The sequence below is a fragment of the Sturnus vulgaris genome, chromosome 5 (genome assembly GCF_052056855.1).
Source record: "Sturnus vulgaris isolate bStuVul1 chromosome 5, bStuVul1.hap1, whole genome shotgun sequence".
In the NCBI taxonomy this organism is placed as follows: Eukaryota; Metazoa; Chordata; class Aves; order Passeriformes; family Sturnidae; genus Sturnus; species Sturnus vulgaris.
This window is the reverse complement of record NC_142247.1, coordinates 41752771-41780322: the sequence shown is the minus strand read 5'-3', so window position 1 is coordinate 41780322 and position 27552 is coordinate 41752771. Positions and strand designations below refer to the sequence as shown.

The 27552-nt window shown below is 37.2% G+C and overlaps 1 protein-coding gene across 3 annotated transcripts in view; it reads left to right on the top strand.

Annotated features, from left to right (window-relative positions):
- Positions 1-25968, top strand: part of ADAMTS20 (ADAM metallopeptidase with thrombospondin type 1 motif 20) — a 136330-nt gene extending 110362 nt beyond the window's left edge. For all 3 annotated transcript variants that reach the window (XM_088165560.1, XM_088165558.1, XM_014871135.2), the window contains 11 exons: positions 11229-11396; positions 12023-12196; positions 14504-14674; positions 15306-15506; positions 15641-15770; positions 15925-16019; positions 16118-16212; positions 16616-16749; positions 17414-17505; positions 20273-20377; positions 21008-25968. In XM_088165560.1, coding sequence (XP_088021686.1) covers positions 11229-11396; positions 12023-12196; positions 14504-14674; positions 15306-15506; positions 15641-15770; positions 15925-16019; positions 16118-16212; positions 16616-16749; positions 17414-17505; positions 20273-20377; positions 21008-21097 — 1455 coding nt within the window. In that variant the 3' untranslated portion in view covers positions 21098-25968. The remainder of the gene's footprint in view (positions 1-11228; positions 11397-12022; positions 12197-14503; positions 14675-15305; positions 15507-15640; positions 15771-15924; positions 16020-16117; positions 16213-16615; positions 16750-17413; positions 17506-20272; positions 20378-21007) is intronic.
- The last annotated feature ends 1584 nt before the right edge of the window (positions 25969-27552 follow it).

Genomic DNA, 27552 nt, shown 5'->3' with positions numbered 1-27552 from the left:
TATTTACAAGAACAAAGTGTGAGAAACTGCAAAAGAATCTGTCAACAATCAGAAGGCTGAAACACGAGGGCAGCAAACCCCTGCATTTCTTTTTGTCATGATGGATTTCCTTAAGGTCTCCTGTCTCCATTTCTGCCACCCTTCTTTCTTGATGCTTGCACTTTACTCACTGTCTCCAGTGCTGCTGCTTTCATGTAACTGCTTAAAAGTATTATTTGTGCTACATGACTGTGGGGTACAGAAAGATGAGTCTTGCTGAAGTCTGGCCAAGTCAGCAATTTGGCATCTGCGGTGCTGTAATGGTGAAAGTGCCCACATGAAGCTCTTGCAGAAGGTATCAAAGGCACAGAGCTGGACTGCAATTTTGTAAATTTGACACATATTTATACTCGTAGATTAGATTTTCAAAAAGACCTAACGAGAGTCTAGCTCTGTTCCTGATTGCCGTTGATTTCAGAAAGAAAGGTAAGGCAGAATTGTTTGTTGGGAATGTTGGGGTTTTTTTGTTTAGTTTTTTAATTTATTAATGTTTCTGTATTTTTAATTGTGATTTGTCTCAGCCATCTGTCTGTATATATCATTCAACTGAAAGATGATTAAAGGTTACACATACCAGATAAGTTGCTGCAGGAATGCTGGCTGAACACAGCAGTTCCTCTGTTCTCTCACTCTCCACAATTAATAAGCTGATCATACTTTTCATTGCTTTAATATGTACTGTACTGAATGACAGTTTCAATGCTGCTTGAATGAGGGCTGATGGTGAAGTTCCTAGCAGAGATATGTGCAGAACCTTCAGCGACAAATTTGACTGCACGTGAGGTAGCTGAGCCTGCCAAATGGCTGTTGAAAAGGAGGCAGAAATACCTCTTGGTTTCCTGATTCTTAGGTGGTAACCAGACAAAGAGGACTCAAATCAAGAGCACCTAAGTCAGGGAGAATAACTGGACAATAATTTTTACTGTAATGGAGAGATTAAATGGAAGCTATAAAGGAAGAGATAAATGAGATAGCTAATATGTCACCATTGTTGAATAAGAACTCATGAAATAGGATTATTATTTTTAAATTTCCACCGACATTTACATCTTCATAATCTGTTGTTCTTGTGTTATTGTAATAGCTAAAAGCTTGTTTGAAAGTCTAATTGTATTATGTGAGTCATGTAGGTAAAACAAAGAGAAGGTTGCTGACTGGAAAGCTCAGTCTCATTTATGAGATACATGTAGACAGTGTAAGAATGCATGGCACAGGGAAGCCTGTCTGAGTATCACAGTAGGTGGGGAGCTGAGCATAGTAACTCATGGAGGGTGGTGTGCCCACGAGCATGGTTTGGTTTTCACATGCCCTGTAGTTGACATCAAGAAGGATGTCAGGTTTTAGGCAGTAATGGACAGAATAGTGGTGTTCATCCTGAGGGGAAAAGACGTGGTAGGGCTTTCAGAGAAGGACCTGGTCATCTGGTTTGTTTGCTCTGAACTTGGAGAAATGGATAGTATTTGTGATATCAGAAAGGTAAAATTGAGCCAAATTAAGACTTGCTCACAAATCTAACTGGAAGGAATAAAAGACATTTTGTAGATGATCTTTAACTGGAATCTCAAGGGTTCTGGTTCTGATTTTTTCCAACAGCTGCAAAGAGTATGGTTGTTCATCTGACATCCAGGCAGATTGTCATTTTCTGTCATTAAGGATATTGCCAGCTGCACTGGACAAAAGAATTCAGACCATGTGGTGTCAACTTAAAAAAATATCATCTAAAGTTTCTCAGCATCGTCAGCAGAGTGTGGCTTCTGCAGACATGAAATCATTTTACCTTCAATGTATGATGGTTCTGACTTCTTTTTCATCAGGACGTCTTTATATTTAAGAGGAATAGCACATTCCTAGTAGATGCCAGGTATATCCTCTCATAGCAGCTTTTCCCTTCCTGTTATCTACATCAGTCCTTAAATATCTTTAATCCTCTTCATTCCTCCATCATTCCTGCTTTTTCTGTGTTTATATATAGATATATGTAGCTTCTCATTTATGTCCATCTGTTAAATAGATGACTTCAGCATGCTTGGAAAATGGTTATTCAGGAGTTTTTTGTTAGCCTTAAGATGAAAGCTGAAACAAAATTATCTAAAAAGGAGTCCAGTAGAGGCAGCTTTTTTATCGATAACACAGTGCTCAGCCCTGGCAGAAAAGGTATGGCAGGGGACAGTAGCCAGGTTAGATGCCCTCAGAGTCAGGGCAGGCTCTGTGCTCAGCTGCCACGTGCAAATACCTGTTAGGTTGTACTGCAGTGCACTCCAGAGGCTCCTACACACACACTGGGACTTTGTGGGGTGCTGGTGTTAATATCTCCTGTATGCACCTGGAAGCCCTGGAAAACAATGTGGATGGTAGAAACTTGGTGTGTGCCTGCTTCTCAGCTTGTTAGACAGCCAAAATATGTAACGAGAGTGAAAAAGGGGGAAAAAAGTCCCTCTTGGGCTGGCTAGAAAAAAGGATCACTGCCTTCTTTTGTTTCTGAGTTTAAAAACTGCAATATTAGATGATAATACTTGGAGCAGATTGACCTCTAGTCCATTCCACTCGGGGCAGTAGGTAACAGCAGTTCTTTTGCACAGGGCCTGTCCTTCCTGAGCTGCTGAGCTCAGAATGAGAATGGCTTCTGAAAAGTAAACTTAAAAATTTCCCTCATAAAAAAATGATGAGAACTGACTTTCAACAGTACTATTCATTACAAAAGTAATGTATACTACACCACACTTGTGAGTTTTTTAATTCATTACAAGTAATTGAGATGAAATCACTGGGGAGGTGTACTGAATAGTGGTCTTCAAATATATGCTTTTGAAGTAACACTATAAATAAGTTTAACTCAGAGCAGTACTCTTACTTGGAAGTAAGAGTTCATTTATTTGAATACAGAAGAGGTGTTGTCATTAGTAGTCCAATTATGATGGGAAAAGAATATCCAATGATACTTTATGGATGAAGTTTGGGCCAACATTAACTAGAAAGGCATGATTGCAATCTGCAGAATCTAGTTATAAATAACTCAGGTCACAGAGGAAAGAGGATGGCTTTCTTCATGTGTTAGAATTAAGTGGCTGTGGGATTCTTAAGCTTGCTTACGTGTTTCCTCGTAAAAATATCCTGACAGCTCACAGCAATATATTGCTTATATTGGATGGATAAGGATCTGGTTAAAAATTAATTTCAGAGTCTGTAAAATTTTTTCTTAATAATTAAGGTGAGGCATGGCGATTGTGGAACTATAATCTAGGTTTAGCAAGGATTCAGAAAGGACTATCGGGCAGCTCTAACAAGTACATTGAGGATTCAGTCTTGGACAGATAATCCAAATCTGTACTTTTTAGGTGATAATACTTGCAACAGGTAAAAAATTATGCCTTTTTTGTGGCATAGAACTGTCAACTTGTTCTATGAAGTCTCACTGTAGAGCTTGAACAGAAGAATATCCACATTTTTGACCTCTCTCTGCCTAAAGCCTGGGAAAGAACAAAAGATGAACCTCATGCTAGTGAGGATGTAGCATCCCTGTCATTGAAGACAAGACTGACAAACTGCTGTCAGGAATGGTCCATGCATAGCTGATTCAACTGAGCAGCATCATGGATTGGATGATGTCTGTAAGTGCTTCTTAGCCTTCCTTCCTTCCATTTCTATAGCTGCAAAAGCACAGTCAGAATAAAGGCAAAGCAGATTTACAGACTGCAGACGGAAGGAGGACTTAATCAAATCAAGACATCTTCTGAACATGAGAGGAATGTGGTGTAACTGTGAACTTTTGATATCATACTCAAAGAGATAACTTAAAAATATTTTCAGTGTAACTTCTGTAGTTGACATAGGTGTAACTTAGATGCAATGGTAAATCATACACACACTTCTTGGAGTTCAACCCGCTCTTTCTCAGGTGTAATGGAAGGTTTGATCCTTAGTCCTTTCTAGGTACATAACCTAATGGCACAAATGTTTGTACTTGTTTTAGTGAAGAATTACTGACTCTGAATCAAGGAATTCAGTAGAATCTAATTACAGAGTATGTGTTGCTTCTTAATTGTTGTCAACATACTTAAAGGAATGAACAACTTTTGAGTGCTTTTATCTGAAAAATGCATATTGTGCTCAAGCATCACAAAAATCCATGGGGAGTTGTAGCAAGCAGAGGAGGCAGACACAAGAAGATCTAGTTCTAATACAGAAAATGAAAAGTTGAAAGTAATTCTCAGCTAAGCAATGCTCAAAGTGTTGTTTTATTAATGTCTTATGCAGTCCCACTCTACTTCTAGAATAGCAAAAGAGTCCAAACAAGCTTTTGGACCAGTTAGAGATCATCAAAATGCAGTTTGCCCAACTCAAGCAACTACCATGTTTAATTCTGTTTTAAACTGAACTTCCTAACCAGTCACAAAAGTTCCTGACCAAAATAAGGCCGAAAAAGGAATAGAATACCTTTTAACATTTGAAATATGCTTTATCCCTTTTCAGTGCTGCTGTTGTGGCTTAGCTCCTGTAGGCATTGAACACCACACAACCATTCCCTCCTTCCCCTTTGGTGGGAGGGGGGAGAGAATTGGAAGGAAAAAAAGGAAAATTCGTAGGTTAAGAAAATAATTTTTATAGGTAAAGCAAAAGCTGCACCAACAAGCAAAGCAAACTGAGGGATTCATTCACCACTTCCCATGGACAGGCAGGTATTCAGCCATCCCAAGAAAAGCAGGAGTACGTCATGTATGATCATTTTTTGGGAAGACAAATGCCATCACTCCACATGCCTCCACTTCCTCCTTCTTCCCCACAGCTTTTATTGCTGACCATGACATTACTTGGTATGGGCTGTGTCCCCTCACGACTTTTGCACCTCCAGCCTCCTCACTAGCCTTCATGGTGTGTGACACTGTTCAGCAATAACTAAAATATCCTTGTGTTTTCGAAAATGTTTTGCTCACAAATCCAAAAGCTTGCACTAGCTCCTATGAAGGAAATGGTCTCTATGATCTTCTAGTCACTCATATTTTAAGTCTCTGTATATCTAATAATAAATACAAAAGGAAACTATTACCTGCTTTCCATTTCCTGGTTTGTTTTTCAAACAGTAGTAGGCTACCAGCTAAACTACACAAAGCACTTCTTTTAGAGAAAAGGTTAAGGAAATTTGGTACAGAATCCACCAAATAATACAAGGTCTTCAACTTTTCAATGAAAAAATAATAGCAACAGAATCAAAAAGTTTTTAGTGAAGTTGCATGTCTGCTGCAGAAGGAGCCCTAGATTCGTAGGAATTGATGATGGCATGCCTGTCTGAGAGTCCATCTGTGCCACAGAAAGCATGAATTTTGTTAGGCTGATCCCTACAGAACTTTATTGCTATGAAGAAAACACAAACAGATGAATCCTAGTTACCAGTGTTATGGAATGACTTTGAACAATAGTAATGAAATCCAGCTTTTTACTGCAGATTTATGTTTTTAAAAGAACATGACATATGGGAAATATTACTTTATCCAATGTTGAGACAAGTGCTAGAATTTCTGTGTAAAGAGGTTGCAGGATGGTGTTTTTTCAATTTGCATTTTTTTGAGGAAATGTTCATATTTCTTCTGAGATTTAATGTTCTTATGGATTTTTTTCTTCCTACATGATTAATCTGCAGAAAATATATGGAAAATTGTGCTCTCTCTCCATAAACCTCCAATTGTGTGGAATGTCATACAAATGAAACCACATTATAGACAAACTGAGCCATAAGGACCAAGTAGTCAAGGACCATGTCCAAGTTTGAGTGGAGGGCAGTCAAGCAGCCAGAATCACTGCAGTTGTATTTTTCCTGGTCAGGAGAGTTAAGCCTTGGGAAGATCACCCCCACATCAGGGTTGGCATCAGGCAGTGAGGGGACCGTATTCCATGGAGAATGTGTAATAACACGTTAGGAGCTTCAAGAAGGAACACAGGCTCATGGAGGGTAAAGTTCAGCCTTGTAAGAAATGTGCTGTGGGCTCAATGCACTAAGAGAAGAGGAGTGGCTTCCTGAGCACAGAACAAGGCATTGCTCCTGCACCAGTGAGAATTTGACTCTTCTTATTGGCATTACAGAGCTGAAGGAAAGCCAGGCAGGCAGGTGTCTTAGATCAGTGTTCTGTATGCAAGTCTCTAAAGAAAGCACTGGCTGGTGGGGGTAGAGGTCGATATAAGACATTTCCCTGTAAGCTGCATTTAGATGCCTTTAGGCACTTCAAAATCCCACTCAGATCTTCTATGGAATCCATATTTTCATTCAATGAAATATATATATTATATATATATATATATATATATATATATATATATATATTCTTTTTTTTTTCATTCAAGGAGCAGGGTCTGTGCTTTGTCCTTACAGAAATGTAAAGTCATTCCCCACTTGATATTGATGAAATGTTTTTATTCATCATTTGAGTGATTTGATGTTCTGTCTTTGCTATTTGTTCTCTGTAATGGAGGACAGGCAACACTTACCTCCTTGTCAGGAGTCTCCCATGAGAAGTGCATTGGACTGGAATAGTCTTCTATTGCTGAAGGTGGGTCACTATGCAGTCAAGAACACAGCTGAGCCTGCCTGTATATAATGCCACAGCACTTCAGGAGGAGACAATTCTTTTAAGAATTTTTTTTAGTATATTATCTAAGGAATGAAGCCAGAATATGCCAGATTTCAGGAGAATACTGTATATACAGAATAATATACCCTCTCGAACATTCCATTGATGATCCTAGATCTTCTACATCCATGGCAAGTGTATTAGATTTTTCATGTGTTAAAAAAATAAAATTGAAGCATTTCTTTTTCTTCAGTTGCACTAAATATCATCTATCACTGTGTTTTGCAATGTGCTTCACTCACCTGCTGTGTACTCAATGTACACTTAGAGCATTTTCTTTCTTTAACTTGTTAGTAGAAATAGAGGAAAATCTGTTTTCAGGATGTTAATTGTCCTCATGGGTTTGTAAAGCGCTGAGCTGGCCAGTCTGTTAAAGAGATTGTGCATGCATGTAGAATTAGACTGTTATCACTTCTTAAGAGAACTTTTTTAAAGCCCTTGGCTGTGGCTCAGGGCTATCTCGGTGTTTCTGTAACTGATGCGTTTGCAATAAGAATAACAGTCTTCAAATCAGTTGCCTACATTTTATTTTATAGTCCCAGTGAAATTGTAAAGGATCTGGTCCTTAGATTTAGGTTTCTATTCCTCACACAGATTGGTGGGAGATGGTCACCGCAGCAGATGTAAGAATCTGGCACTGTGGAACCACTCTCAAGTGGGCAGGAGCAGCTCCATGAAATTCCAGGAGATGAAGTACTCCAAGCACTTGGTTGTAGCAAAGCTGCTTAGAGGCACATCTTAGTTTAGCGCTTTATTTGTTTTTAAGTTTTGGCAATTATATTTAAGCAGAAGTTTACAGATGCTCTATATCTGTGAGGTTTTCTAGCTTTTAAAAGCATCAGGAGTTTCATTCCATCAGAGCAAAACCACATTAATATAATAAATTAAATATCAGCGTTCTTTCATGAATTAAGTAGAAAAAAAACAAACCAAAGCAAAAAACGGCAACTAAAGAACAAAAAAAACCATAAAGGATTCCCAGTTGAAAAGCTCATTAATTGAAACCCATAAGAGCTTACAAGTGATACATAGTGAATCACTTCTTGTAGAGTGATGGTCATTTTTTTTCAGTGTAAGGTCTATTCAACAGAACGTTTGGATACCTGTAAACAGAAAATCAGATCTTGGTGAATGCGGGGAAAAATAAGAGCAAATTTATATGCAGAAATGCTTTCTCTGTACACTTTTAAGGATTAAATGCATTTAGTGTTTTTTTATATAGTCCCAGCATGTTGAATATGTCTTTTTGAGTTTTAAATATAACATTAAATTAATATGGAGTGAAAATCTCCCTGGAAAAAGTTATTTAAATGTGGGTATTTACACAGTATGAGTTGGAAATATTTTGTAACTTAATGTCTTTTAAAGCAAAGAAAAAAATAAATCAGATCATTTATACAGGTTACATTACTGAAAAGATAAACTATATTACCTGTAATTTTTATTTTTTAAAAATCCAGACATTCTTAAAATAATTGAAAGGAATTTCTGCCTTCAGATTTTAGGTATCTTTCATCTGTATTTCTGCATTTTTACATTTAGATATCTAGGTTTCAGCTACTTTTAGCCATCAAAGCTAAACAGTATTTGGGTGAAATATTTGAATTCACTCTTCATAAAGCCTCTGTTATTTTTTAACATCTAAGCAGGTATTTTCCTTTCTGGACCCCCCTCTTAATTCCTGTATAATTGTATTCCAATTACAAAAGTAAGTCGAACATCTTTATAAAAGCAAAGCAGGCATTGATCTGGGACTGGTAATAATAGCTTCTAATAAATTAACACACAAATCCTTAGTTTTTTCTTTAGAAGTAATAGGACCAAATATAAAGATCAAATAAAGGCGTTTAAATATAACAGAGATATAACTCAGTTGAATTTGAACCAACAACGAGAAAAAAAACAGGTCAACCACACAAAAAATTCAGATCAAGTTCTCACCTGTGTAGAAGTAAACATGTAATTCTGTATCTAGTGAGTAGAGATATGGGAAGATCTTTCTAAGGCTGAGATGCCTTAGATAGAAGAATAGGATAGATAAGATCGGATAGATAGTATAGATAGGATATTTCTTTGCATAATCTATTGCTGTTTGCAGCCATGAGCCCTGTACAATAAATAAAACTTTTGTTGAATACAAGATACCTGCACAAGATGTATAAATAAAGACGTATATCTGCTGGAAAGTGTTGTCTTAGTATTTAATGTTATGGGCAACAAAACATTAGAGAGTGAGACTATGCTGTGCTGTGAGTTTATTCTGTGCCTTATTCCTCACCTCCTGAAGTGGAGACTTCTTAGGAGAGTTTCTATGGTTGCAGCTCTCAGTCTGGAACGCTGTTCCCACAAGGCCTCTCCTGGGAGCTCTCTGGAGCCTGATTTATTCTGCAGAAGAGGCCATTGAGGAAGGAGGGACATGCAGTATTTTTCTAACACATCATAGGAGGACATTAAGTAACACTGTGCTGCACTTCACTTCCTACAAAAGAATTAAACGGAAGAACCTTTAGAGTTTAGGGGACCTTTATGCTTATAGTTTATGTCTGAAATTCTTGAAAAAGAAAGCTTTAAGGGAAGGTAGAGTCAATTATCAGATAGTAACATTATTTTAGTTTTTATGCATACAAGTTATCATGCCTCCTTTGATAAGTAAAGCCTCAGAATTCAGAACTAAGTTTTCTGAAAGGATTTCATAATTATGTGATTTGAGCATTTTAAGTTTTCTGACCTACGTTAGTCATACATTAAAATTTCAAGTATTTTTTCTTATTTTCCTATCTTAAAGTATTTTCCAAATTAATAAAATGTAAATTGTAAAACTACAAGAACATTATTTTGAAAGATTTTGCTGAGAGCAAAATAAATTAATTTAGAAACAAGTGTTCTTTTTATGGGGATTTTAGTGTAGACATGTAAAAGGCAAACTGTGGCCAAACCAGTGACCTTATCTTTTTTGTAAATATAAGTGCATAGGAGAAATATGCTACCCATTGTATTGTGTGATAAATGTATTGCTTCATTCTGCAAAGTTTTAATTTTAAACACAGTGGGAATTTCAATTAACCCTTTAAGATAATTGTTAAAAACATAGAAATCCGTGTAATATTGAGGACAAGTGAGTAAGCTGAGATTCTGTTTAACAAACTGTTAGACAAAAATGTTTCTTACCTAGCAGATTAATTTATTACACCTGCTTGTTCTCTATTTTAAAAACATTCATCCAGGTGTTGTTCTTTGGCAAATATTTACCAGGCTCTGTACTGAAAGCTGGATGACCTGAACTTAATTTCCTGAAAATAGCATTCAAAAATGCTTTGTTAAGTTAGCATGTAATGCTAATGATGTAGATGTTGATGATGTAACATAAAGGCAAGAGAAATATCTTAATTGCTTTTGAGGAAAGTCTGTATTTAAATTTTTTTCATCCACTAAAAAATTCTATTTTTATTGGATTATTATTTTTCTACATGAATTAATTCTCTTCCCCGAAGAAGTGCTTTTTCAAGCATAAAATGAAGCATGGATGAAATCCTAGAACAAATTAAATGTGTTCTCTTTCCAGACAGAAATAAATTGTCTCCGTTGATCTCAACTTTTTAATAGGATGATGTAAAATGGTATTAATGACAATATTTAAGAAGAAAATACTAAAGTACTTATATTCACACTGTTCATGGTTCAGGAGAAATCAGCTGAGTAGCCACCTAATGTGGAAGAAGTTCAGATGTTTGACTTCTTTGTTTGGCTGAAGGCTCCCTAGGTGCTATAGCCCTGCTCTGTGGGTGCATAGGACGGCCCTGATGTGATGAATTAAGATCAAACCTCACTGAAGTCTGACACCAATTTAGCAGAGGAATGGCTGTTTCTCCAGAGGAGCCTGATCCATCAGGCATGCTGCAGTCTCATCTGGGTTTCATGAGACAAACCTGCAGCCCCATCAGCTTGACATTGGAGGAAGGAAGGCAGGTCCTGGAACCAGCTGTGTATATTGTAGCAGCTTTCTGGAGAATATGGGATACTGGGGTGGTGGGGCAAGTCCACATCTCCAAGGACTTTAACTGGTAGTGTCTACTTCATACCTCTTCTCTTGCCTCTTTGCCACGTACCTTAAGATACCCAAAGCTCATGGAGAGGAGTTGCCAAGTAAACGTGACTTTGTAGCTGGAAACACACAGCCATGATATTGCATTTTCCTTTCTTAGGTGCTTGCAATAAGCATCATGCCTACATGAAAATAGCATTACACGTGCTGGAAACAGGCAGCTGCTAGAGCATGTTCCTGTGAGATCACAGTATCAAGCTGTCTCCTGCATGGACATGGATGGTTTAGTATTTCTCAATGATGGCATCAATGAATGAACAAGATGTGAGAGATATTTGGCACCTGATCTGTAATGCTCAGTACAGGAGAGCTTACAGAGAAATTTCAGACACATACAGCAGATGTTGTTGTAATACAGAAACACCTATAAAGGCCGAGTCCATTTTGGGTGAGGCTACAACTTTTTCTGGTTTTCTTATTCCTCTGAGATTTTTAGCAAAGTAATGAAATAACACTTCTCATTTCAGTGTTCTGTTTCCTGTGGAAAAGGTCTGAAGTTTCGTGATGTGCATTGTATTAACAGCTTCCAAGCAAAAATAGAAGAAGACAACTGCAAACATTTGAAAAAACCACGAACATACAAAATATGTAGAGCTGGAAGATGTCCTTCATGGAAGGCCAGCAGATGGAAAGAGGTATGTAAAAGCTTCAATAATTATGTTCTCCATGAAAATACAGGACAAGATCATGCTCATGACACACTGATTCAGAGGGAATAATTGTCAGTACACACATTGCAATGAAATTTACAAATTAGCAAGTACTTAATTGTATTTTCTTTTTCTTTCTTTTAAGAGTAATGAAAAATAATGAAAAAAAATGAAAAAATGTCTGTGAAAACTGAAATTATTTGCTAATCTGAATTTTGCACTGAATAGCTACTTAGGACTTCCCTCATCTTACCTTGTAAATTAACAGTAATTTTTTAAAGTTTACTTCTTACCTTCTGCAATGAATTCAGGAGTATCACTATTTGCTGTCTTTTGTTGCTTTGCATATGCCTATAGTGATTGTCCCTCTCATGAATTAAGGTAGGCAGAGATCTCAGCTAGGTACCTAAGATGCAAGTATTTTCTATATTTTTAAAGTGTTTTAATTGTAGTTTTGCATTTTCAACATAAATTTCTTCAGGTATTGTACTCGTATCAAGAGGGCTGTGAAGTATATTTTAAATAATATCCTAAGAAACTTCTAATGACAGCTGTACTCCCTCCTGAGGACTCTCTGGTTTCGCAGTGACACTAACGTTGATCAATTTCAGTGTTCTGTATCCTGCGGAGTGGGGGTCCAGCAGAGGGACGTGTCGTGCCAGGTGGCCGGCCTGGGGCGGGTGAGTGACACCGTGTGTGGCCGCGACCCGCGCCCCGCTGGCACACGGCGCTGCCAGCTGCCCGCCTGCCGCCCCTACCACTGGCTGCCACATGAGTGGGAAAATGTGAGTAAGGTTTTCAACTTGTAGGACTTACTGAGTTATGTAGTAGGGCATAATAAGTGTGGGGGGTTTTCTGTTGTTTTTTTCTTCCCCCCCCCCCCCCCCCCCCCCCATTTGGATGCATTTCTAGTAGCTGTTATGCTGCAGAATAACAAATGATCTTGCTGGAAATTTTGAAGGTCAAGCTTGCAAAACTTAAAAAGTGACAAAAAAAGTCAGACTTTATTTATACTGTCTTTTTATAATCTCTGACGAATTTGCTTGTCTATTGTTGTAGATAAAAACTCTGGTGGAGTTCTGAGTAGGTACTTATTGATAGGACTGTATCTACATACTTCTCACATAGTGCATAAGATGTTTAATAAATCCTTATTATGAAATATCTTTTTAAAAAGCAGCTTTTTAAGAACAGAAATGCAGAAGAAATATCATGTGGAAGTAAACACCTCGGAGGTAAAACCTTTGGACAACAGTGTTTATAAGAAGTTCTTTATGGAAGACTTAAAGCATCTTAAAAACTCGAAGCATCTTTTTCTTGTTAAAGATAAGCAAAATAAATCTCACTATTCTCCTTCTGAAGAGGAAGCAAGATAAGAAAATAAAACTCAGCATTCTCTTGCTAAATATGCTTTCTCATATTTAAGAAAATCTACAGATACCTTCAGGAGAGAGCTATCATTTCTAAAGGTGTCATTACTATTTTCTATATGCTAAAAATTTAAGAACTTTTGTTATTTTTTCAAACATGCAAACATAAAAAGATGGAGAAGAGAGAAAAAAGAAAAATTATGTATAATACCTGAAATGGTGTGCAGAAGAGCCTTTCTCTAACATGAAACAAAAACCATTTTGTGCATTTGTGTCATATTAATAATCTGCCATGCTAAATTTTCTAGGGCAATCTCCCTTGAATATGAAAACCAAAGTCTCAGGGGCACAGTGCTATAGAAGTGACAACTGTTAATACGTAAAACATTGGCTGGTGGTCTGCAAAACCTAGATTATATTAATGCAGTTCAGACATATATTCCTTTGTTAAACTATATTGGGGGAAAGCTGAGAAATACATGTTTCTTTCAAGTGTTCTATTCTCATATGTAGCTCTCAGGAATAAGTGGATGTGGTTCAGAATGCACAAATGTACACTTTCAAAGAATGAGGGTGAATTATCCTTTGCCAGCAAACATTTGTGTAATCCAGCTGAGTGTTTGAAGCTCTCCACTACAAACATATGGTGTTTCAGTACGTTCTCCAGCTATTTCATAACTTCATCTGCACATATATTGCTGTTTTCTTGGAATTCCTGCATTCTGTCCCCTTCTCTCACCACATCCATACACAGCCCTGTATGTGTAGTGTTAATAGTTCAAGTGCTTATTCACCTGCATTCCCCTCCCGGTGCAGGATGGCCTCCACCAAACTTGTAATGTTTTGCCCATACAGCAGAAATATATACAGATCTAACATTTCTCCAGTTTCCAGCCAGTAGACTGGGTGAAGCGTTTTTATCCTAGGGAGAAAATGCCTACAAGGCTAAAATATAAAACACCATGAAAAGAAATCATCTGCCTGTCCCCATTATCTTGTGATTGGATTATTCTTTATATGCCTAATATAAAGAATGCCTCCATGCCATTAAAAGTTAGCTTGGTTCAGGTACCCATAGCTGGGGACATGCTGTTGATATATATTACTTAGCCTGTACCTCTGCTTTTCTGGACTCTGCAGCAAGGTTCTTATCCTGTCCTGGCAGAGCTGTGGTGGCTCACCATTCCACCAGCTTGCCATGGGGAGAGGCCTGAGGACCCTCAGGGAAAAGGCACAGGCTCAACAACTACTGCTGCTCAAAGCTGGCACTGGCACTGACTTGATTAAGAGGCAGTTTTCTCTCCCTCCTCCCTCCTCCCTCTCCCTCCTCCCTTCTCCCTTTCCCTCTCTCTTGTTTTGTTTTCAGGACCAACTTTTTTCTTTCATATTTCACTGAAATCCTTTTCTGTCTCTTTCCTTTTCATATGGTAGGGCTTTTACACTCAACCTATCATCTTTGCGTGACATTTTCATTTTCTCCTCTGTCTCACCCAACAGTTACTGTGTCATTGTTATCATATACCGATTTTTTTTTTCAGCTGATTAGAAGTACCTGAACTTTGAAAACAAAGTAAAAAACTTATTCAGTGAATAATTTAGTCTGACCTTGATAGAAGATGTCAAAAGGTATTGGCCTCTGGGTTTTACTGGTGTGTGGCAATCGGTAGGTAACTTCATTCTGTAAATGTCTAGTTAAACTGCGATTGATTTTCTCTCTTCTAGTGCTCAGCATCATCTAGAAGAAGGGAAATATACCGGAAAGTTAAATGTGTGAATGAAAACCAGCTCCAAGTGGATGAAAGTTTCTGTGATCCTGCCACAAAGCCTCAATCATCCAAAACCTGCAGGTTATCTCCCTCTAGATATGTTGTGCTCACAGGAGAACTGTCACAGGTACACTGATTGTACTATTCCCATATCTTTTATATAACTTAACATTTAAGAATGTTATATTGCTGTAAAATGTAGGTTACATGTGTGGAGAAAAAAATAAGTATATTTACGATTGAACATGGCTGTCTAAACTTTCTCCACACTGGCCTTCCAAGTTAGCCAGGATTTATTATAGAGGCTGTTATGAGTCCTCCCTTAACCCCACAGGACCTATGATCACCAACTAGAGGGGAGGTGCCCCTACCACAGGATTCCTTTGCTGGTTCCCAGGAAATTTTTGCAAACGGACCTCACTGAAGTATCCAAAAATCTTTTCCTTGATTTCAGTGAAGTAATTAATCAGTGCTTTAATTCCCTTGCAGATCTGCACTGCCTGTGTGTGCATGTCTGTGCATGTATCACAGCTGAGAGGGAATGACTCTGGAACCTCTGAGAAAAGGGCATACGGGTCTTTGGGGCTCCTTGCACATGTAACAATTGCAGCCTTGATGTTCCAGCCCAAGGTGACACGCCTCCAATGACAAGCTTTTGCCAGAGCAGGGATCAGAGCTGTCTTACCTGCAATGCAGTTCTGCAGAAATACCACAGAAATACTCACAGAAATAATTCTGTGCTTGGGATTTTCTTTCAGTGCTCAGAAAGCTGTGGGTTTGGTTACCAGCAGAGGATCACGTACTGTGTTGGGATCCATTCTGTTCAAAGTCGGCATGTCCATGGCCTTCGGACTGTAGCCTACCGAGAATGCCCAGTGGAGCCATCCCCGTACATTTATAAATGTAATGTCAAAGGATGTTCACAAGCAGCTACGTGGGCAGTGGGGAAGTGGACCAAAGTGAGTACAGATGTGCAAGCTCATTTTTTGTAGGTGCCTCTAACATGAATAAATGCCAAGAATAAGTTGCTGACATAATGATGTTAATTATTTGCTTCTTTCTAAACTAAGTCTTAATGGCTATCTATGTCTAGTGTTCAGCATCTTGTGGAGTGGGGATAAAGCAGAGAACAGTAGAGTGTATGACTGAAAATGGCTTATCTAGTGACTTGTGCCTGCCACATTTAAAACCAGATGCCAGAAAGATCTGCCACGAGAAAGAATGTAAGTGATAGCTGTGATTTTACGCAGTTAATGTTTTCCCAGGTTACTTATATTAAAGATATAAATATATTTGGAGTGCAATTATGCAAAATTAAATCCTAAAACGAAGCTCTGTTCCTGAAATATTAATATGATTTAATCATTCATTTTGAAGGTGAAATTCTTACCACCTGCAAAGATATGCAGATTAAAAAGGGGATTAGAAAGGATGGTGAATATCTACTTAACATTAAGGGAAGGATGATAAAGGTACTGTTAATATTTATGAGTTTTTATGAGTACATATTTTTATGAAATAACACTTTTCTAATAAAGATTTTGCTAAAGAGTTGCATTTTCTTTCCCAGATTTATTGCTCAGGCATGCATTCAGAGAATCCCAAAGAATATTTGACATTGGTAAAAGGTCAAGCAGAAAACTTTTCTGAAGTATATGGATACAGGTACAGAAGTTGTTTTGTAACTTTATGAAGTGCACTTATTCCTTCCAAAATAGAAAATAAAACACTTACTTTTTCTGAGAAATATGAATGGGATTTTTTCTCCTTGATTTTCTGTTTTAAATATCCAGGCATGTGAATACACATACAGAAATGTGGATACTTCCAGCCTGAAATCATGTTAGTTGTACTAAATGATTACAATTTTTTTCTGTCTTGACTTCGGTTGAAATGGCTTTGATCCACATTAGTGTTTCAGTTGAGCCAAGATTCAAAGCTGCCCTTCTTGTTCAGTAAAGGTAGTTTAATATTTTTATGTGGCATATTGCAATACACTTATTTTTCAGCATGATATGATGTTAAGGAAAAATCTCAAAAGGAAGACTAAATATTTGCTATTCTTTAGGTTGCAGAATCCATATGAATGTCCTTTCAATGGAAGCAGAAGGCAAGACTGTGACTGTCAAAATGATTACCTTGCAGCTGGCTTCACGATTTTTAGCAAAATAAGATTTGATGTTGCTTCTATGCAAATTAAAAGTAAGCATTTTATTAGTTTTAGCCAATTTGAGCATTCTATCGAAATTGTATGTGGTCACAATTACCAAATTACTGTTTTGACCCACTTACAGATCCAGCTGTGCCATCCTGGGGCAAACAAAATTTGTTAATTTGTCCCAAGGAGTCAAGTGGTATGAATCCCACAGATTCATATTTAATATGTGAACTACCTTAGTTTTCTAAGGTTTTATTCCCATTATTTTATTTTATTTTAGTCCATGGCTTATTTTTCTTGTGAAAATCTTTGTTTCTATGATGTGCTTAGTCCCTTCTCGGAACTTGGCAGACACCAACTAAATGGACAGGAAATCTTGTGATGCTTTAAGCCCCTGCATGCAGCTGGCAAGTTGGCCCACAACCAGTTCACTGGGTGCAGTGTCCAGGTGCACATCTGTCTTCTTCCTAGCCCACTCATATCTCAGAGAGAAATCTGGACTTGTAGGTTGGACTAGTGGTGCAATAACCAAAATTCAAACCATTGTTTCTCAAATCAAAACACACAACCTTCCCTTCCAAACAAACAGCAAACAAAAACCCCACCCAATGCAAAAGATAAAAAACACCCACCATGTTCACACTTTTCACTGTTTCCACCTGAATTTCAAATGCAGCAGTTTGTGTTGAGTAATTTTCTGTTTTCTAGCCACAGATTTTCTTTTTGCTCAGACTATACTTGGGAGAGCAGTACCATTTGCTACAGCTGGAGATTGCTACAGTGCAGCCAGATGTCCACAGGTATTTATGATTTCTTATTCCCTTGAGATGTTTATATAAGAGGGGGAAAAAAAAGGTGACTTGTTTAGATCCATAGGTTCTACACCAATCTCCTATTCTGGAAGGCCAGTGTACAACAGTAATAGGTATTTTTTTCCTTACTCTCTTCTCTCCTGTTCCACCATCCCTCCCTCATAGTTTCTCCCTCAAATTGTTTACTACATCCTTTCCCTGTAGGCTCCATGTATATGTATACAGCTTTCTGTGTGTTTTACGTATTGCTCTGCCTCCCTCTGGATGTGATGTATCCTTTGTTTCCCCTAAAGCTTTCTCATTTCCTCTACTGACTTTTCTATAATCCCGCATAATTTTTCTTATCTTTTCTCTGTTCCTCTCCTGATGCTTCATGTCTTTGAAGACTACCAGAGGAAATCAATCCATTTTAGCAGTTTACTTTAAAATTTTTGCATGCATTGTTGTGTCTACATTAGTGTTCTAGTTGTATTGGGTGGTGCTTTTTAGATTAATCTCTATATTGTCCCAGTTTGCTGCTTGTTGTTTCACATCACAGAGTAATTTTAAAAGACATGAACCCTTTAAAAAAGGGTTTTTAAAAAAAAAAAAAAAAAAAGTTTAAAAGACAGGATCCCTTCTGGATGAAGCTAAAGCCAACAATGAGCTTCAGAGAAAGGATCTTAATATACTCTAATGCTATTGAGGATTCAGTCCATGGGCTAGGGGAGAGTTAGTCCAAAATAAACCCCTGACTTGTGCACTGTCTAAAGATGTTGGGCTCTCTGGGCCAATTTTTACTTCACAGATCTGCTTATACTGCATTGTCCTTCTTGATGATGCAGATGTAGCCCCAGTCTGAACTAGTCAACCTTTGGAGCCCATTGGCAGAAACAGGACTCTTTAGAAAACACTTCAGCTATCTTACTATATTAGACCATTTAGGATGAGGTCAAATGGCCTCTGGAAGTGAATTCTTTTCCCTGATTATAAAGGAGTTAAGACTGGCTGGCTCACACTTGCTTGGAAGTAAATCCTTGCTGTCCATCTCTCCTGGTTGCCTAAACTTAAGACCAGCTGGTGGATCCAGCCAAGGGCAGCTAGTGACAATTGATGTACAATTTATGTACAAATGACGTGCCTAGGTTTGGCAGACTTAAACCCCTGACAGAAAAACAGTCGGAGTTCATTACAGTATTGGATGCCTTCAACCTGCAAATCCTTTGGGGGCAGTATGATACAAATCTGTTTGTGAGGTGTAGCTTCTGCTGGGGGGTCATTCTGCTGACATGGCTTGGCACTGACACATTTGCATTTATAAGGTCTGACTGAAGCTAACACTTTTGATGCAGTCAAAAGGCTTCCATTCCTGTCCTTTTAGTCCTTGAAATCTGTTCCTGACCTTGCATATGCTGCATGATATGTCAGACAGCTCTTGAGCTGTCATTGTAATTGTAATAGTATTTCTCATTCATTTTTGCAAAATGATATCGCTTAGAAAGAAGTTACTCTGGGACTGTTAATTGTGGAAATCATTCCACACCATTTGTATGAATTTCCTCCTTCATTAAATGGAAATCTTCCACTTTGTGGATGCTTGAAGAACAACGTACCCTATCCATAGGAGTTTTTATGAGCTCATCCAGAGTTTTATGAGTGCTATAAGTGCAGTAAAACTTTACATAGAAGTGCTCTCAAAATAAATCTGCCGTACAACTGAATTTTTGCAAAAGAATTTAAGTGAATCATCATAATAAAAGCGATATACATTTATATATGTATGACATTATTAAGCAATAAAACACAAAAGCTACCATTTGCAATAAAAAATTACTAGGTCTGAATACAGAAATCCAGGCTTTCAGTGAATAATGCGGAGGTGTGCAGCTTTCTGATTGTAGTGCTGCCTGAACTAATCATTAGGCTCCTTGTGGAGGTAGTACCTCTTTTTAGCATATTGCACTTCTCTGTGAATGCAATTTAATAATTTTCTGTATCCCAGTTTGTTTACCAAGGTAGGGCAATTTGTTACTTTTAATATATTTCCTATTCTCATAGGAACTGACTGAAGCTAGTTATTAGTCTGTATTTGTGTAGGCAAATGTTTTAGAATCAATAGCTTCTATATCTGTTGTGAATGGTTTGTGTTGCAAAACATTCCACTTAAAAATATAGTTATTTATTTTAACATCCACTTGTGTTCTTGTTCAGTTGTGTTATTTGTTATACTGAAAAAGCAATGGAACATGGTAAGATGATGATGCTTAGACAGTGCAAACATTTGAAAATTAGATGTGCAAGCAGTGATTTGTCTTTACAGACAGCAGTATGTTGTGATAAGTTATTTCCAAAAAAAATCAGAAACTTAAAAAAAATAGTCTTTCAAGAAAACCAGATTCATTTTTGCCTTTTTCAAGTCTGTACTTTTTGTAAATTAAAATTTCATTTGTAGAAGGGCAAAAATAATTTCAGTCATCTGATGTTAGTTTTGTCTTCATACTCAGATGCTATACATCAACTGATGCACAGCTGGTGCTTCTTGCAGAATAACTTGGTTTTATGTTGTAAATATACATAGAAAGGGTGTAATGCAGCATAACCAGCCTGTATTTTGTACAGACCTATGAGTACATCATGTTCAGACATATCCTAAGCAATATGTGTAAATATGCTAATGTAAAGTCTTTTAGTGTTTTGAACCCTGTTTATCAGCTCTGTATTTCTTTTTTTTTTCTTTTCCTATTCCTTGTCTTTTTTTCTTTTTTTTCCCACCTAGGGACAGTTCAGCATTAACTTGGCTGGTACAGGTCTGAGATTATCCAGTACAGTGAGGTGGATTGCTCAGGGCAACTATGCGACTGCTGACATACACAAATCCCACGTGAGTCGATGCTGTTTTCCTTTACCTGCTTTTATGGCTTGGACAAGAGGTACAAGCGTTGACTGTGGTGAAAGCCACAGTGATTTTTGTGAATCAAAAATAGCATTCAAGGTCTCTGACCCATTTAAGTCTTCTTCAGCAATGTTTAATCACACCATCCAGTATCTAACTCAGATCAGCACTACCTGCCTACCCTTCTCTTAATTGATTTTAAGAGGTTATTGTTGTATTAATTGGGATTATTAGAAGTTTTGAAGATGCTTTTAAAAAAACCTCAAACACAACACCCAATCTTCCACATTTTGTTCAAGATCATCCTGCTAAAGGGTGATCCTTTTTGTTTTTACTCCCAGCTTTATTGGTCCGGGAAACAAAAAGACCAGTTAAACAAGAACAGTAAGTGTGCATGGTTTAAAACAACACTGGATGGTAACAAGGCGTGGGAACAAGGTGTAGAGTGGCAATGATAAAGGATCTCTCTGTTCCTGTTTTGCTAATGCTTCTGTGTCTCGATTTAGTGTTTCTAGGTATGATATGTCAAAAGGTCTGTTGTGTGCAAACAAAGCCTTTTGTGCAACTGTGATTTCAATTGCTTTTCTTGGTTGACTCTTCTCTTTGTCTAATTCCCAGGATGGTACTAAAATATATGGAAGATGTGGAGGATTTTGTGGAAAATGTGTTCCTAACACAATTATTGGTCTCCAACTCCAAATACAGTGAGAACTCTGATGTACTAAGAGCCTCAAAGCAGGGATATTTGCCATTTAGGTTCAAATTGTAGGTGCTCTGTATATGTTTATTTTAATTTTTTCATGTCTGTAGTGCTCATTACCGTAACATTCACTAATAAGAATTCCTGTTCTCTTCAGGATTTACTCAAGATTGTATTATCTGTTTGTGGGCTAGCAAGTGCATAAATCACAATCAGAAACCTTCAGGTTTTAAAGGAAAAACATTTATTCAAAGTACAGTACATACTAACAAGTAAATTGCACTAGGATTACTTCCATGGGTAACATTCTAAATTTTGCCATAATTGTAATTCTTTACCTGTAACTTACCAGTATAATTCTTCATGCAGTATTTAGTAAAAATTATACTCTGCTGATCTTTTTGATAGATTGTGCTAAAATATTGAAAGGAAAACTTTGCTGTTATATAAAGACAAAGGTAGTTTCAATACTTCCAATTCTGTGCCGTCTTGTAGGGATTATCTGTCAATAATTTGCAGCAGAAAAGTACATAGCCAAAATGCTTGAGATAGTTTTATAGATCTGTGTGTTTCTCTCAGTGAAAACATTTTCCCCCATCCCTTTCATTATATTCTTTGTGGTGCTCAAATCCTAGCAGTACTACTGAGAAGTGTGGTTTAACCCCTGTAGTCTCTGTAGCACATGTTAAACATCAGGTCTTAGGTTTGCTGTGGTTACAGAAAAAGAAAATAAGGAAACAAATTGCTTCAAAACCTGATTTTAAGTCCCCTCCTCTCATCCAAGTATACTGTGAAAGCAATGTAGTCTGTTTACTGTGGGATCTTGTGTATAATTGCACAAATATGTATTTGCTTAAACACTTTCCATATCCACCTTACTCCTTTACCCTGGCCAATGGCACATTAGTAAAGGCTGTAGTGTGTATCCTTCAAAGTCCAATTCAGCATAATTTTCAATAACCTTAGTGAAAAATCTGGGCAGAGGCAGCATCAAGCCCACAGTGGTTTTGGTGTCCATCTTTGACTAAGTTTGATTTTCAATGTTTGTAAATACAGTTCTAACATCTGCTATTTGAAGAAGAGTTACAAGGTTTAAAAAATGATCTAGCACTTTGATTTGTTGGTTTGTATTACTTTATAGTCCAGAACTGTAGAAATACATGCATATACAGAAAATGTGTTTTAGGGCCAACTCTCAGGTATTCAAAATAAAATTTTCTACCTGCATAATAATGTATATTATTGTACCAGATAACTATAATGTACCTGTGCTTTTTCTGACCATAAGCATTCTGTAAACCAAATATTCATTTTGCATGCCAGTACAATTGGTAGATCAAGTGGCAGCTATATCATATTTTTACCCACAAAGAGTTAGCCATGAATTAGCAATATGTATTAATTAAAAGCAATACTGTACCACAGAAGTGTATGCAACTTCTTTTAAGATAACGCATGTAGGTAATTATTTTGTGATCTCTGCATCAGAAATGTATTTTTGCACTATGTGCCTTATAATAGTTGTAAACATTAATAAGACTATAAAACATTATTTTCCTAGAAGTGTTTACATTTGCAATTAAAATCTTGTAATTTATAAAATATTTATATAATAAATATGCTTGTGTGAATGGTACCAGGGTACTTTTGTTTGGGTTCTTTTTGGTACTAAAGTGCAAAGTACAAAATGTTGCAAAAACATTTCACTTCTTTATGCACAGAATAATTACATTCTTAATACTCCTTTACAGTGGTATACATTGACTTGTACTGGAATACCTGGAGGTTATGGGAATAATTTCTATAGAAGCAAAGCCTGCTTCAGAGGGAAGAACTCCATGTCTGTCTGCTCTTTCCAATTATCCTCCCTCATTTGGCCATATTTTTTGGGGGGCTGCCCTGTAAATTGTTAACCGAAATAATGTAAGAATGTGAAATAATTTTCTTCTCTTTGTGGTAACTCAAGCCTTTATAGCATGGTCCCTTTCCTGCTGCTTTGGCAGAAGGACAACTGCAGTTTGCCTCTATCCCCAAGAGAACTTTTTTCTTTTCCGCTCATTTACAGGCTACAAAGTGTTCAGCTCTGCTCCCACAAAGTCACTCTGAGAATCCACTGCCAAACAAAGTGACTTTTAATGCAGTATTCAATACATCATGTTTTTCTTGGATAATAAAATATATTTTTGAGCAAAAATGTATTTTCTATGCTTCTAACATATCATGTGGTCCAACTTCTGCACAGAACAGCACTATATTTTATTGTAGGTTTTTGCATATTTTCTTTCTTATACCCTTGATTTAGAGTTTCAGTTCTACTAATTATTATGTTCTGACATTTTGTGACTTCCCCGTGTAATAATATATATTGGTTTTGGTTTTGTTTTGGTTTTTTTTGTTTGGTTGTTTTTTTGGTTTTTTTGAGGAAAAAGGGCTTAATCAGTGATTCCAATTTCAACTTTCTAACTTTTAATCCTGAGGGCAATTTAAGAAAAACTTAAGCCTGATGATTAGCTTTGAAGAAATTGGAGACTTGAGGATGCTGACATGTTAGGAGACCATGCAAACAAAAAAGAGGATCATGCTTTGTACTTGCAGTAAGATGTTTCCATGTCCTTTAATTGAAATTGCTCTGAATTTCCATCCCATTGGGCAGCTGAGATGCTTGCCGGAGTGGCAGGGTGCTCCATGGCAGTGCCATGAGCTCCAGCTCCTGGGTCTGCATGTGCTGAGCTGCCCATGGCTGGTCACAGTCACACAGCTCTCCCACTTGGGTTCATGCTTAGGATATTAAATGCTTAACTGCCCTATCACTATTCCATAAAGAAAAAAAAAAAAGGTAATAGCTAAAGAGGATTGTAACAATGCTTTGTTAGATGGCTTCTAGGATGTTTTCAATCCCATCAATGGCAGCATTACATATTTAGGTGGCAGAACTGCTCTTAACTTGCCTCTCTGTGTGCACACACACATTTAATGCTTATCTGAATATTAAGTGCCAAAAAGGGACTAGATGTGAAGAACCTTGTTTTTCACATTTCTCTAACAAAATGTCACTTTATGTGTCATGTGACAGTACCTGTGACTTCTCTTGATGAATTCATCCTCTAGACATCTTCTACTTGTATTTCCCCAAAGGTTATATGCGGGAGGCAGCAGAGGAGATAGAAACTTTGGCTCTGGGTACACTAAGAGGTCTCTGTTCTAGCAGAGTTCATCCTGGTCTGTTGTGCCACTCTCCCTCTGCAGAGAAGCAGGATGTGCCCAGGTGTTTGATCTGGAACACATGTGTTGTGTTGTACAATCAGTCAATCCTACATTCGTGGGCAGAGCTATGCCTGAGTGATTTCAGCAAATGTATGTGTCTGTGCAGGTTTCTGATGGACAATCACACGTTTTCTTATCTAACTGAAAGGCTATAATATCCAATACATACTTGACAAGATGAAGGTTTGGGGTTTTCTTCCCCTGCTGTAACCTGGAATATGTTCAGTGTAACTTCTGTGTTTTGTTGGCTATTTGAAATGAAAGTTATATGTAGCAGGGAAGGGGGTTTGTGTCTTTGCATTTTTATTGGAGTAAAACATGAGATTCCTGGGAAATTCAGAATATGAATAGAATATTACTGTCTTGCAAGTGCTTTCTACCTCTTGCAAATCTTTACATAAGATTAGGAAGGAGTATATGGGGTTGTTTTTATAGTTTCCATAAAGAAACAAATAGATATATGAAACTGTCAAAACTGAACTTGAATTATAATTGGATAAAAAATATGCTGCAATAATTTTAACTTAAAAATATGAAGGAAAACTATTTACAAAAATAACTTTGAAGGAAGATAAACAAATATTTAAATAAGGAACATTAAAATGAGCATCATATATAAACATCACAGCTGAGATTTCAAAGTAATCCGTGTTGGCAGTTAATCCATGTTGGCCTTATTTATAAATTGAAATAATTTCCTACTGCACACCAAAGAAGCTCATCAAAGCATTTTTCAAGAATTAATTTTCATGATATGATAGGCTTCCATATTTCTACTTCTGTGAAATTGAACCATAAAGTACTAAAGGCTGCACTTAAATGCCTTGAACACTTATATGGTATCTTACTTGATGCAGGTAAAGTATGACTGGAGGTCACCATGGCAGAACCAAAATGAAATAATGACCTCTAAAGCCTAGAAAGTGGCAACTCTGGGGAAGTACTTGTATCCCTGCTTATGGTCTCCCTTGTATGGCATGTTGGCTCTCCTATAGTATCTGACCATCATTGCCTGAGCATTTATGATTTTTCAGGATGGTCTCACTAGCCTTATCATTAAAGCATGGAGGGGGGCCCTCTCTCTTTCTGGTGTACTTTGAAAATAAGCTTTATAGATTAAAGAAAGAAAAGTACTGCTTTTAAAGGGCATTCCTGTTTCACAGTACTGGCTTTCCTTCAGACATAGAAGATCTGTGATAGGGGTAAAGTACCTGAATTTTGTTCAAACAGAAGTATAAACTATCTGACTTGGAGTTGGGTCTGACATTTAATATTGCCATCCACAGAAGATGGTTTGCTTTTGCACAGTTAAGTTTATTCTGCAATAGTATAGCTTGAGAGGCTTTTCTGGACTTTATTTATCCTGGCTTTAAAGAAGCAATCTGTGCTCTGTTTCTGATAAATTTCTCCTTGTGTTCAGTTATGATATATATTTGTTTGAGTTGATTGTATAAAAATACTGTAGCAGCAGAGTAGAGCAAAGATCTAACTGTATTTATGTCTATATTCTGCCTTTAAACATGAACAGCTGTGCATACATTCATCTGTCTCGTGTCTCACTCTGCTGCCATCCAGAACCTTTTCCTTTTCAATAAACAAATGTTTCCCTCTTTAATCTGTGTGTGTGTTTTATCTCTGTTCCAGCAACAAAACTTTCTTGTCCACATATGTTTTTCAAATCTTATTTGCATAATTAAACAAAGCATGCAACATGGAGAATCTGAGCTGTAAATATTAGCGAATGACTCTCTCTGAAGAGATGAAATAAAACAAGCTATTTCTGTCTTGCTCATCATTACTATTTTGTTTTGGAAAGTGAAACCCCTCATTTATGAATACTGAAAGGCTTTTTTAAAATAACTGTATGGCCTTTTTTGCAGTCTGGTTTACAGAAGCAAGAAACATTCAAGGAGAGCTCATGAATTTTCTATTTGCAGAAGACTAGAGTGATTCATAGCAGTAGTATATATTTATGCCTTGTAGGATGAAATCCTTTTTTGCACTTCAGCTGTCTCTGGCAGTCATTTATTGATCATGGTAATGACATTCATGGTCAGTTCATCATTATTCATGAGTTTTTTTATTTACTTTTGGAAGATGGAATAATTAAAAATGTAGTTGCACAGAACACAAATTGAAATTTGTACTTGCAAAATCAGAGTGCAGAAAGTTTCTTTTTAGTGTTTAGTATTTAAAACATCTTTCAGAAAAGCTTGTTGTAAAAACATTTATTTTACATCTCAGAAAAAAAACAGCAGCCTTGCTGGCATTTGTATTCCTGGAAGCTCTGCAAATCAGACAGGGCTAAGAAGGCTACCACCACTAGCCCCTTTCATCAGGGTTTACAAGGCATTTAACTAAGAATTCTTTTGCCCTTCAATTATTGTTTTCTGTCTTGGGTTTATTACTACCTTTGCCAGAAAAGTAAGTGTCTCCAGTTCCTTAACTGAATTTCCACTTCTAACTTCCGAGAAAGAAGGGAAAAGAAGTTAATTCATAGTTGCTACCTCAAAGGGAAGCCACAAAACCTGTGTGCTGACATAAAAGCAGGACCAGAAAGTACACGGTGAAGAATGACATTATTTTGCTTCTAGAAGCATCCCTTCCACGGTAAGATTAGAGAGTCATTGCTGCATTTTCTTTTGTGGACAAGTGAATTTTTGGTATCATGCTGCCAAATATTTACTGAGAGATTATTTTAGGTAGGTCTCTGGAGAATGCAGATAGGCAGGCATGAAAAAGGGAGATACTCTGGGTTGAAAGCTCAGCCTCCTGCAATGTGTTTGTCTCACCAGCTGTCGACAGCATTGCCTCATATGAAATTCAATGTTCAGAGTGTTTCCCAAGCAGCAAAGGAAGTGGAGTGTGGAGCACTGTTTCCAGCAGTAACTTACACCCTGCTTAAGCAGAGGGAGAGAGAGCACTTTAATAAGGAAAGGTGCTTCTGACTACCTGAAAAGCTTACCTAGCCCTTATCCAAGCAAACCCCTCACCACTGTTACCAGTGTTGTGGTTTTACTGCCATATTAAATTATATATAAGCTGTAAGAATAATAAAATTTAAATTTAAAAAATGTATCTACAGCAATTTTGCACTGCTCAGCTACTTTTTCTCTCTGTTTTGTTCTGTACACTGCAAACATTTCATACCTCTTGAGTGCTCTTGGCTTTTCTAACAACAAAAAATTCTTCTGGAGAC